This window comes from Metschnikowia bicuspidata (assembly GCF_001664035.1).
Source record: "Metschnikowia bicuspidata var. bicuspidata NRRL YB-4993 chromosome Unknown METBIscaffold_2, whole genome shotgun sequence".
NCBI lineage: Eukaryota > Fungi > Ascomycota > Pichiomycetes > Serinales > Metschnikowiaceae > Metschnikowia > Metschnikowia bicuspidata.
Window position 1 is genome coordinate 1,563,330 of NW_017387732.1, and position 12,868 is coordinate 1,576,197.

Here is a 12,868-nt window from a genome sequence, read left to right on the forward strand (position 1 = left end):
TTTGCACTCATCTTCAGACATTTTTGGAGTTTGAGTGAATTGAGGGTTAAATACAAAGAACTCAATGACCCGCGGACTCGCACGCAAGAAAGAAATGGCTGTTAGTATCTAGTAAAGCGTAATTTCACGAAATATCTGGTAATCATGAATGTGTGTATGAGAAAAAGAGTACGAAAAGCAGATCGTCAAGAAAGCGCAAAAACTAGTTTGTAAGTAATACGGGTTCTATTATGAAAAACAAGTGATAAGTCGATAAGAAGAGAAGTGAAGAACATCAATTTTCAAGCAAAATTGAAAGAAATGAAAATTTCCTCAGAGTATTGCAAATTTATAGTTTATGCACCCATCCTGCGCTGCCCGAGACCTCGGTCTGTGTAGTGATGTAGTCTTCGCTGTGCTAAAAAAGGGAACAAGCACAATATGCAACAAAGATGGAAAAAAAAAGTATAACAAGAAACATCCGAATAATCACCTATGTTTTTTTTTTCTATTTGAGACCAGAGGGCCTAGTTTATTTTATGTAAAGAACCTCAGTATAGAACATAGCCAAATTAGGTGCAGATAATTTTGTTCCCGATGCTCAATCCTGTGACGATATGTCATTTAGTGACTTTAAGTGCTGGTTTTCTTTGCTGGGGTCTTTTTTAATGGGGCTTGTGGATATGGTCACACAATATTTCCTCGTCGATAGATGAAGCCACCAAGTTGTTGCTGCGATACTGCTGATATATGTTGCCATTTGACTAATCACCATGGAAAGTCGCCCAATACAAGACCAAGGCTGACTTTCGTATAAGGCGAAGAAAAAAAATGCGTTTGGAACGCCTATTTTTATTGTCCTTTGAGTTGTAAATCTCGGTCTCGTATATACTGGAGTTCCGAGTATATGGAGTCCTAATATCCCCAGACATTCTACCTCGGGTCCATACGCTGCATTAAAGGCTTTAACCAGGAATCCTCCGTTCTCACCTTGCTTTTCAAAGCCAAGGGTTTCTTCATCTTTTAGGCAAATCTTCGTCTTTCGCCCTTTATCTCTCCTCTCTCACCTCCCCTCTCATCTCAAATTCTCTGCCTCTGGGTTCTCCAATTATTTTTGGACACCAGGTTTACTGCCCGTCACTTACCGTCTTACATTTATGCTATTTACACGCCCCCTCGCTCCTCAAAGAACATTGGGCACCTCGTTACGTGGGTCCAACACATACTTCCGCAAGAGGTTCTTCTGCACAGGCTTCTTGAGCTCGTTCACGTCGCCATACTTGCTCCCAGTGACCTTTTCCAAAATCAGGGTGCGCTGCTCCGTGTGCTCAGGCGCCATGAGCTTGTCCAAAATAACGGAGATGTTGGCCGAGCGGTTTTCCAACACGGACAAGTCACGCTGGGCCTCGTTCAACTCGAGCTCCACCACAGGCTCCGTGGTGGGCCACGACATGATTCCGTACTTCTCCTTGATCTCGTTGACCTGGGCAAGAATGGCGCTTTTGTCTGCGGCCGGATCGCCGTGGAAGGCCTTGGTCACGCGGTCCAAGGTCTTCAAGTCCTCGACCTTTTTGATCGTGGCCTCGAACTGCTCCCTGCGGCCCAAGAACTCGGCGATTTTCTGCGTGTTCTCCGCCGCCACCTTCTCGCGGGCTAGTTTCTCGTATAGCTCGAACTGCGAACCCTTGTTGACCTTGATTTCCGCAATGGCAAAGTACTTGCGGGCGGAAATCTTGGGGATTTCCTCGATCCGCACAAGATCGCCTTCTTTGCAGAGCTCGCCCTCGTCGTGCACGAGATAATCCTTTCTTTTCAAGATGTCTTTATGCACCCTCTTGTCGTAGGCCTTTGACTGCACACGGACCTTGACGGTCTTGGTCATTTTGCCCTGGGACACCACCAAGCCAATGAAGTTCTGTCTCGGCATGCTGGATTGTAAGATGTGATTCCGGAAGCGGGGAAGAAAATGTGCCGTGGGAGAAGGCTGGGGTCGGCTCGCGGAGGTGGATTCTTTCGCTGTGATAGATGCGAAAAATTTGGGGCGTGTGTGCAAACCACGGTGCGCCAGACGGGCCACTGCCGGAGCTGGGAAATGGAGTAGAAGGAAGCGGAATGTGCGGGCTGACCCAAGAGCATTTTTCGAATTCTGCTTCCGAAGGATCTGCTCTTTTTGGGGCGGTTTGACATTTGGGCTTGTTTCTGGGAGGCCCGCGGCTTTTCTTTGGAGGCACCAGCATGCGTGGGAAGATATTAGAAGCACAGTGCTTCCCCGTGCAGGGCCCCGGGCAAAAGATTCTTCTCTTTTGGATTCTTGTTCTCTTTTTTTTTTTCGGCCAAAAACTAGGACTCGTTCCAGACGCTGCTTGTTTACATCAACTGGACACCGGAGCATAAGAGGCTCCTAGCCCCGTACCTCTATAATGATTCTATAATGCGACAGTGTCCTCATGGCAGCCCCTGTCTCGCAGCCATTAGTGCCATTCAACACGGGTCGCGAGAACAGTGGCTGCTCTCTCCAATCACCAGAGCCACACGCCAGTCGTTTGCCCCCATCTCTTGAGTAATGCTGATCTCTAAACGGCCGCAGCGTCCAAGGACCATGTCTGATGAAGTCGTGATCTCCAAAACCATCTCTCATGCAGTGCACCTCTGATTCTCAATCCCTGAGGCCTTTAGCAGCCAAAACAGGCCTACTGGCGCGCCTCCACGAGACACTTGGCAAACCTCTCTAGAAGCTCGCGGTTCTCCTCCTGGGTTCCCACGGAGATCCTCAAGCCTCCGGTACAGTTGAGCTCCTTGCCCCGGAAGCGTACCACCACCGCGTTGTCCACCGCGAGTTTCGTGTACGCCGCGTGCGCCACGGCGTTGGAAGGCTGGCCGTCCTTGTCAAGAATCTCCACCAAGAGGAAGTTTGCGTCGAGGCCCCCGAGATTGCGCCCCACGCCCTCGAGCTCCTGCAAGCGCAGCAACAACAGCGCGCGCTCGCGCAAAATCAGCGCCACGTACCGTTCCATCACCTGCAACCCCGTGTCGGGGCACGTGGACCGCATGGCCACGGCCGACGTCAAGGACGAGATGTTGTACGGGTACTTCATGGCGTTCAAGTAGTGGGCGAGCTCTCTGCAGGCGTACGTGATGCCCAAGCGGATGCCCGCGAGCCCGAACGACTTCGACAACGTCTGCATGACCACGAGGTTGGGGTGCTGGTTGACGAGAGTGGACACCGAAGGCGACGAGCCGTCCTCCTCCGAGGCAAAGTCAATGTACGCCTCGTCCACCACAACAAGCCCGTTCCAGACGCCGCGCAACTTGGCGACGAGCGCGAGAATCGCCGCCACCTGCAACAACTGGCCCGTGGGGTTGCCGGGCGACGTGAGGTACATCAATTTGATGGCCGGGTCCTGCGTGACAGCATGCAACACTGCGTCGGAATCAAGCTGGAAGCCCGGGGCGGTCAACGGCACGCGCACCAAGGCCACGTCGTTGACGGCCGCGCAGATGGAGTACATGCCATATGTCGGCGGGCACACCAAGAGCTTGTCTTTGCCCGGCACGCACACACAGCGTAAAAGCAAGTCAATGCTCTCGTCGGAGCCGACGCCAAGACACAAGTTTTCCGGCACAAGCCCGTGGGTCTGCGGGTCCGCCAAGTGGCGGCTGTTTTGCGCGCTGCGGAATGCCACAATCTGCTGCTTCAATGCCATTTGGTGGGGGTCCGGGTACCGGTTGAGTTCCAAGGCGGCCTCGTACGAGGACACGGTTTCAAGTGCCGGGCCATGGGTGTTTTCGTTGGCGTCCAAGAGAATGCCCTCTTTGAAGTCGTCACGTGCACAGCGGTACGGCTCGAGCTTGGCAATGTTGGGCCTGACGAGGGACTGCAAATCGAAAGTCATGGGGTGTCTGAGGGTCTGGGTTTTGTGTGTGTTTTTGCTTCTGTTTCTATTTTTGTTTTGTTCGCAGCTTTCTTCCTGCTTGGAATGCTGGGAAACGTTTTTGGTGAGGAGAGAAAGTCTATGGACAAAAATGCAGCTAGCAGCTGTAGAAAGAGAGGGGTTGGAAGAAGGAAAGGTAATGAAAGCTAGCCGCCTATGTTCGCACAATGACTCAACCGAACCGTGGATAAGGGTGCGGGTTGGCGGCCACGTGACTTGCAGCGATAAAGCTGTTTAATGTAAAAAATAAATATGTTGGCGCTAGCATTTGGGATTCGTCTCATAGAAGATAGATATTGTGGCTGTTGGGGATTTGAAGAGGAAGCTTGATAAACTTTTACAAATATAGTGTTGGAAAGACGAATGCATGCAGTCATTGGGGCAATTGATGAAATTTGAATTCAGTATTACAGCAGGGGAGAATCATAAACTTGAGATAAGACGTGTAAGGGACCCGAACAATGGGATTTGTGAAACAATCAACATTACAAGCCCTTATGCCGGGTAGGATGATCAAAGCCACCTAGAGCTATAGCCACAGCTCGTAAATAAAATTAATATGTATAAAGTTACCATGAACTTAATTTGTATGACGATGGCGCGCGCCCAACAGAGCATAGGTCGGAGAATATATAAATACAACACTAGTACATAGTAAGCCCGTCATAAACACGGTGAAAAAATAGATAGACGCGTCATCTTCTAATGAACATTTAAAGCTGAAAGCTTTTTCATAGGAGAAAATATAAACTAATCTGGATATTACTTTTAAGCTCCCCCTTGGAGCTGGGAATGGATTATCCGGCCATTTGATCGAAGCTCCTCTTCACACTTGGATCTACATTATAACAGATTTATGCGTTGATGTATGAAAGCCCCAACCCAAAACATTTCAAAATCAGAAATTTATATGTTCTATTGGGTGAATACAAAGTTTAAGTGCACATGACCAATAAAGATAATATTGAATATCGAGGTAGTGCCATATCAAACATGTATAAAGCTGGCCGAAAGATAATGAGAGTACATGATGTTTTGAAGCTGGCGGTAGTTTCGGAATTCTCAAAAATTGGCCCATAATTTTTACTCCCATGAAATTCATGCTTTGAATATAGCTCTTTTGCTCTCTAGGCCTCGTGTTCCCCGGCTTGGTTTAAACTGCTTCCTGCTGTGAATTTTCATTAAGTTTCCTTGATTTTTATTATTTAATGTTTTGTCAGCACGGATTTCATCTTATTAGGTTCCAATGGGTTTCTGTTGGCTTATTATAGGGCTCTCTCTTCGGTCGCTCCAAAACCGTCACCTCCTTCAACTTACAGATTAAATTTACATTCTCGTATCGTACATAAAAATGTGGTTGTTTTTATCTTGTATCACTTTCTTTCAGTACCTTCTTTTCCTAAGTCTAACCCTGAGTTTCCTTACTTACTCAGCATCAGTATACCATGCATATTACCGGCACTTGAATTTATTGCTGATCATAAACCACTCATTCACTTCTTGTGCTCCCATTCCTTCTAGTGCTCCCATTCCTTCTATCAATCTCAACGTTTCTTCCAAACTCCTCTCAACAGATGTGACGGCTGGGTGTCTAGCATTTAGCAGCAGGTTGTTCTTTCTCAAAAAACGCCTTCTGAAATACACAGACTGAATTTCATTTCACCGTTTTGAGGTTTTCCTTCTTTCACAATCGCGTTTCCTTACCAAAGACCAATCAAGTACAGTAATCAAATTCTCTGCTTTCTGACTTTATATAATAGCTCTAAACAGGGCCAAGACTTACATAAAGACCTTGGCTAGCTGGCACATGACGAAATTCTGCCCCTTAAGCCTTCTTTGTACCACTCCTCTTACGCTGATTTAACCCCAGTTGCCTCTTCTGTGTTCGGGCAGCAGCTAATACTGGCCCTGGCTCTCCCAATACAGGAATAAATACCTCGCCTTGCTGACCTGCAGACTTGAGGATGCTTTTTGGTCTTTTTTCTCTGGCTGTAGTTTTGCGTTCTTTCTGGATTGAGGATGCTTTAGGCTTGGTGACTTTGGACTCTTTTGCTGACCGAAAGCCAAATCTAAACTTATTCCGCCATCTATGGGTGTCGGCACTTCTAAATTGAGACAGCGCATAAGGTTCTCCAGGCTGGCTCCAGGAGCCAGTCTGGTCAAACTTGCTTGTGTTTGGAGGCTTTGCGAAAAAATCACCGAGACTCTGAACAGTAGGATTTTCTTGCCAGGACTTTTCCGCCTCGCGAGGCAGAAATGCAGCATCCAAAGAAGCTGCGTTTGAATGAGTTTGAGCTTCTGTCCCGGTGAATAGCGTGGTGAGGCGATGCATTGGTGACAGACCAAACTTGCTCGATCTAAAGGTTTGCGGGAATTTGGCCCACAGAGGGAAAAGCGTAAAAGTGGACGTTCGACCGTGAGCTGAGTCAGTGGGATTCTTCAATGCCTCCCGTTTTGCTGTGCCGCCTTTCTGCGTTGGAGCTTTACTGGTTGAGTCCACCAGCCTTGTTTGGTGCGTGAGACCGGAAACGACAAAAGGGGAAAATTGCAATTCGGCTTCTCGGTCGTATGGTTTGTCATCACCAATAACTGTGGAGTGCTCTTGCAGGTATTTCTGGTCAGGAACTGATTTGACACATTCTTCTTTGTTTACCTTTTTTGAAGCCTTTTTAGGATGCACCGGCTCGGTCTTATGGTCATACAGAGGAACGTGGCTGTCATTTGTGTGATCTTTGTTTGTCAGCTGTGTCCTTGGAGCATTGATCTTGGCATTGATTGTGGCTACTGGGAGCTTACCTCTTGGTAATTTGACTGATGCAGGTGAGTTGTCAATGGTTACAAGGGTGTGCAGATTTGAATGCTTCTTTTCGTTTTTCCTCGCTTGCGCCTTCTCTGCGTCTGTATTGGCCACAGCTTCCTTCTGATTTTCTGAGTTTCGCTTCTCCACATGGCCTTTGCTTGTGTTCTGCGCAGCGTTTGTACTCTTCGCTCTCTCTTTGATCTTATTGGAAGTAGAGTCCACTTTTGTGATTGCAAGGACCTTCTCTTTCTTGTTTTTGTGCTTCTCAGTGGGAGTCTGCTGCTGCTGTTGGCTGTGGGTTTTGAAGACCTCAATGTTTTCTTTCTTCAAAACTGGTGGTGAAGGCAGCTGGTCAGGCATTGGGCCAGAATTATGAAGAGTTGGCTCCTTATGATTCTCGCTTTCTGTATTTGGTGCCGGCTTTGTCAGGTATGCTTTGGATCCAACTGTGCCTTCGTCCAAGATTGTGGAGCTTTTTGGGGGGCTCTTTTTAGAAAGCGCTTCTTCAGATTGTATGAGCTCACGAACGGGGCTTGCATTCTTAGTGGGGGTGGCGTTCTGAGCTTTTTGTGCTGTGGGCTCAAGGGCAAGCTCTTTCAAGTCGGCAGACAACGAGGGATCGGAGTTACTGAGAGAAAACAGGCTTTGAAGAGCCGGCTTAGGCGCCTGTGTGTTTGAATCCAAGGAAGAACCAAAACTGAGCCAGGTATGCTCTTGTTTTTCTTCGGCTTTGTCCAGCAGCTCCTTTTTCGTTTTTCTGCTGGCTGGGTTTCCCCGTCCCGGGAACACAAAACCTCTTTTTGCTGGGACAGAAGACGCCTCTTCTTTTGTGGATTGTAAGGGACTATTAGCTGCCGACCGTTCCAGATCTGCACAAAGCTCTCGTGGGGATGCTGAAGGTGGTGTCTTGGAAAAAAGAGTGTTGCCAAGTGAACAGAGCTTCTTGCGGAAATTGCCCCCTGTACGGTAGTTGAACAACGAGCTGCTGGCAGTGGGAACCAACTGCGAAGAAGGCGTGAGTAAGTATGAAGGAACCAAGTCTATTTCTGGAGACAGCGATCTTTCCTTGACTTGTAGGATTGAAGCCTCTGTGTCAAAAGGAAGCTGATTGACGGTGAGCCTGTTGTCGCTCTGGCCGTTGAGATCACGCACAAAGTCGAGCATTGACAGTTCCGACATTGCGAACTCAGACCCGTCCGAATAGTGGGAAGACGCCGAGACTAGAGCTGTCATCATGGTGGGTTTTGCTGGCAAGAAGTAGTTGTTAATAAATTGGTGGAGGCTTTGGGTGCAAAATTCGAGAAAAGGTGCAAAAAGACTGGCGCGCGCGGCACGTGACACGCCCCAAGTTCGCCAGACTGATGGTATAGTGGGAGCTGGAGAGAGAATGAAGATAAAATCACACGAATGAGGGCCAAGAATATTCATTCAGAAATACCCCTGATGGCGTTGTGGGCTAAACTAAAAACTTGGCTTTAATGGGTGGAAGCTCGGAATTATGTGACCTTGGAACGGACGTAGCGATACCTTGAAAATGAGCTTGCCGATCTCTGCTGACAGGTAGATGCTTTTCTAGATTTGGCAGGCCAATACATGTCATGCGCTATTGTTGAGTTTTCAGAAAGCATGTCTTGAAGCCGTCAGGAAGAAATATTACCACGAATTCAGAAATTAGCTGCAGGCTTGAAAGCATAGTACTTGCAGATACGGAACTCAGATAGCATTCTAGGTTCAAAGAATTGAACTAGCATTTAAATATTTCCGCCATGCTGCCGTCCTATTTCAAGACTGTCCTCTTTTTGACTCACCAATCCTGCCGGAACAAATAGTCACGCTCATTTCTTGAACCAGAGTTCTGGTCTGTGAGCGGATTGATACCAGCTGGCTGCATATTTGTGTGAACATGAGTCTACAAGGGCTTTTCGAATAGCCCATGGATAATGATTGTTTGATTATATTGCATGAATGTTGTGTGATTATATTGTATGATTATTGTGTGACTATATTGTATGATTGTTACGTGCTGGTTTATATGAGTCCTGGCATATTGTCCTGACGTGTACATTCTCCTGGCCTTGTATCACCGTCTAGTCCACCGGTTGTGAAGAAGAAATTCATTCATGAATGTGCCCGGAGTACAAGGCGCTTGGTCAGAAATACTAAACTACTGTGCAGACCCGTCTTGCCAATCTGATAAGCATGTAGGAGTTCTTGTGACAGTTGTTCTGTTTTTCGATTAGTGCATCCAAACTGCGATCGGGCTGTCCAATTTTGCAGCGGCTAGAAAGTGAAGACTGTTACAACACAGCCTGTACCTACAGAGCACAAAGCGTAACCACAGAGAACAGAGCGTGACTACAGAACATAAATTAATTGCCTGAAACGGTACTAGTGTAAGTCCTTGAGAAAGTTACCAGAATATGGACCTCCAGACGCGTGACGAGATGATGGTCTCTTCGTCCAGAGGCCCTCAGACCAAGAGCGTTTGACGTTACGTGAATGGCAACATGCCTCGAGATTTTGATCCTTCACGGAGCCCCTGGAACCAACGGCAAGCAGCTACAAAATTCTTCGGATGCAGTATGTGCTCATTCAAATTTACCTCATTATGAGGTACTGGGCTATTCACAACAACACAATCGGTATCACAATGATACCCATCGAGGGCAGAGCCTTGTCATAGGTGAAACAATTCGAGCCAAGTAAGACGAGCTTTTTTCTTGTGAAAGGTATTATTATAGATGAGCTACTGGAAAAAGAAGTTGCCCGTTGGGCAGATGAGAATCGGGTCCGAGAACCCTGGTGCCAAACCAATGTGCAGCCAAGCTATTTTGTTCACATTACCGATGATCTTGATGAGCAGAGGACCTGGCGTCTGATGATTTCATCTGCAGAAACCTGAAAACCTGGCGTCTGATGACTTTATCTGCAGAAAGCTGAAAGCCTGGTGTCTGATGATTTCATCCGCAGAAAGCTGAAAACCTGGTGTCTGATGACTTTATCTGCAGAAAGCTGAAAGCCTGGTGTCTGATGATTTCATCCGCAGAAAGCTGAAAACCTTCCAATCCAGCATCTGCTACACCATGGAATATAGCGCCACGTCGGAACCCACCCCCGGAAGTCGGGCACCCCCGCGCACCCGTGCACCCGCGCACCAGCCGAACGCCAAGCGCGTCGTACAGCCTCCACCACTCCAGGCCAGCTCATTCCAATCCCCACAAACAACCCCGATCCCATCGCCTCAAAAAGCCCACACACCACCGGATATGGAATACGACCTCAGGTATGACGCCAAGAGCAAGGGCATGGTGTTCAAGCAGCAGCCCGAGCACGTGACGGCCCTGCTCCAGCTCGAGCTTGAGCAGACCAACACGTTGATATCGGAGCTCATGAATCTCGCGGCGGCGGTGCCGCCCAAGGCGTCACCGGAGACATTCAACAAGGACTTGTCCAAGATGATCAAGAAATTGTACGAGTCCGGCGTGGCGCTGTTCAAGCAGGGCAAGTACACGGAGTCCGCCAAACAGTTCAGCATTGCGCTTGAGATTGCCAACCGCAGAAGCAAGTTCGAGGCGTTCCAGGGCACGTTGCAGGAAATCAGTCTCTTGCTCATGAGCCGCGCGGACGCGCACTTGAAGTGCAAGGAGTACTTGAAGGCGTTCAACGACGCCGACATGTTGATCAGCATGATGGTGTGCACGCCCGACAACTTCTTGCGCCGCGGGGTGGCCAACTACTTCTTGGCCAACTACGAGGACGCGCGAGCCGACTACCAGCGCGGCTTGGCGTTTGACGAGAAGAACGAGCGGCTCCAGAAGGAGTTGGACACGTGCCTCGCCCGGATTCTCGAGGAGAACGGCGACCACTTGTAGAGAGTTCCGAGGCTGGGCGGAAGACGGGCCGGGCGACGCTTCCGTGGCTCTGCTGTGTCCAGCGAGAACCGGCAATGGCCCGGTCCAAAGGGCGGTGTGCGGCGGAGTGCAAGCACAGAGTAGCGGCACGAATTATAAGAATATACAGCGGGCGGGCGAGGTTCCCGGAACGCCACTAAGCACGTTCCAGATCACCTGTAGCAGGGCGAGGCGGCGCGCTTGGGGGGCCAGCCCCGGCCGAGTAGCTCGGTCTAGCGAGCATACTGCCCAGGCGTGGTATCTTTTTACTTTCATTCGATTTTTTTCATATTTCTAGTTTCCAGCTAGGACGTGGTGGGTGAAGACCAGTGTGGGGCGCAGATGCCGGGTATGCCGCTTCGGAGATCCACGGAAGAAGCGAGATGTAATAATGAAGCTGGTCAATCTGAGATGGATGGTTTAGACCACAGGATTGAGATGGGGTAAGACTTGAAAACTTGGGAGATGGGAAAGCCATGGACGCGACAACAGGTGGTAGTACGTGGTAGAATGATGCTTTTGTTCTGGAGTTCGTAGATGACAGGTGGAGTAGTACTAATGCTTTTGTTATGACGTTGGTAGATAGCAGGTGGATTAGTACGTGGGAACAATACTGGTTTTGTTGTGAAGTTTGTAATAACAGGTGGAGTAGTACGTGGTGATATTACTGCTTTCGTTATGAAATTGGTAGATAGCAGGTGGGTACGTGGTGTAATGATGCTTTTGTTATGAAGTTGGTAGATAACAGGTGTATTTCGTACATGAAAACCATCCTGCTTTTGTTAAGAACAGGTGGATTAGTACGGGGTATAATAAAGCTTTTGTTATGAAGTACGTAGATACAGGTGAATAGTACGTGAAAATATTGATGATTTTGTTGTGAAGCTCGTAAATTGGACGGTGCAATAATATTACGTCTCACCATTAATGATTTGGGTGAAGCATTGGAACGACTTCATTGAACCGCGCATTTGGTGATAACAATACTGCTTTTGTTATGAAGTTGGTAGATAGAAGGTGGTAGTACGTGGTATAATACTGCTTTTTTATGAAGCTCGTGGATAACAGATGAATTAGGACGTGGTAACAATATTTCTCTTGTTACGAAGTTCGTAGATAACAGGTGGATTAGTATGTGGTGTAATAATGTTTTTGTTATGAAGCTCGTCGTTAGCAGGTGAATAGTACGTGGTATAATAATGATTCTGTTATGGAGTTCGTAGATATCACATGGATAGTACGTGACAACAATACTGTCTTTGTTATGAAGTTCGCAAATTGCATGTGGATTAGTACGTGGTAACAATAATGAATTTGTTATGAAGCTCGTAGATAGGTGACTAGTACGTGGTAACAATAATGATTTTATTATGAAGTTCGTAAAATGCGTGTGGAGTAGTACGTGGTAACGATAATAATTTTGTTATGGAGTTCTTAGATAACATGTGGATTACTACGTGGTAATGATACTGCTTCTGTTATGAAGTTTGCAAATTGGACGGTGCAATAACATGTCTGACCATTAATGATTTGGGTGAAGCATTGGGTCCTAACAGAACTTCATTGAACCGCGCATTGGGTAATAACAATACTGCTTTTGTTATGAAGTTGGTAGATAACAGGTAGATTAGCACGTGGTATAATGAAGCTTTTGTTATGAAGTACGTAGATAGCAGGTAAATAGTACGTGGTAACAATACTGACTTTATTATGAAGTTAAAAATTGGACGGTGCAATAACATGTCTGACCATTAATGATTTGGGTGAAGCATTGGGTCCTAACAGAACTTCATTGAACCGCGCATTGGGAATCCTGTTACCGAAGGGTACTGGATCAGCCATCCTGAAAAACGTGCTAGGCTACGCAGCGATCCCACAGCAAGAAGCGAATGAGTCTAATGCGTTCGATGACTCAATCTACAGCCGAAAAGTACATTACCAACAACCTTCAATCATACGCCGCCATCCTCGTCGCAGGGAATGTACTGTAATGGCCTTCTGATGCGAGCCTTCCAGGCCCAGCCGCGCATTCCAGAGCCAGGCGCGCGACTTCCGGGGCCACAGAAGCATATTCCGGGGCCACAGAAGCCTATTCCGGGGCCACAGAAGCCTATTCCGGGGCCACAGAAGCCTATTCCGGGGCCACAAAAGCATATTCCGGGGCCAGGCGCGCGCATTCCGGGGCCAGGCGCGCGCTCCCCCGGCCGTCTTCTCTGGCGCCGCGGCCCTCCTCTGATAACACCCCATTTCTTCATCCGGTCCTCAGA

At 48.0% G+C, this 12,868-nt stretch overlaps 4 protein-coding genes across 4 annotated transcripts; 1 reads left to right on the forward strand and 3 right to left on the reverse strand.

Annotated features, from left to right (window-relative positions):
- Positions 1 to 1,162: 1,162 nt before the first annotated feature.
- METBIDRAFT_38956 (mitochondrial 37S ribosomal protein uS17m) lies at positions 1,163 to 1,906 on the reverse strand (the record flags this gene model as incomplete). The annotated part of the gene is made up of 1 exon (XM_018857073.1): positions 1,163 to 1,906. One exon carries the CDS (start codon positions 1,904 to 1,906, stop codon positions 1,163 to 1,165), a length of 744 nt encoding a protein of 247 aa, XP_018712814.1.
- Positions 1,907 to 2,669: 763 nt separating this feature from the next.
- Positions 2,670 to 3,872, reverse strand: HIS5 (histidinol-phosphate transaminase; the record flags this gene model as incomplete). Its single annotated transcript, XM_018857235.1, has 1 exon — positions 2,670 to 3,872. One exon carries the CDS (start codon positions 3,870 to 3,872, stop codon positions 2,670 to 2,672), a length of 1,203 nt encoding a protein of 400 aa, XP_018712815.1.
- Positions 3,873 to 5,731: 1,859 nt separating this feature from the next.
- Positions 5,732 to 7,947, reverse strand: METBIDRAFT_82300 (uncharacterized protein; the record flags this gene model as incomplete). The annotated part of the gene is made up of 1 exon (XM_018859219.1): positions 5,732 to 7,947. One exon carries the CDS (start codon positions 7,945 to 7,947, stop codon positions 5,737 to 5,739), a length of 2,211 nt encoding a protein of 736 aa, XP_018712816.1. The 3' UTR covers positions 5,732 to 5,736.
- A 2,030-nt stretch (positions 7,948 to 9,977) lies between these two features.
- SEC72 (Sec63 complex subunit) lies at positions 9,978 to 10,583 on the forward strand (the record flags this gene model as incomplete). Its single annotated transcript, XM_018858757.1, has 1 exon — positions 9,978 to 10,583. One exon carries the CDS (start codon positions 9,978 to 9,980, stop codon positions 10,581 to 10,583), a length of 606 nt encoding a protein of 201 aa, XP_018712817.1.
- Positions 10,584 to 12,868: the final 2,285 nt, after the last annotated feature.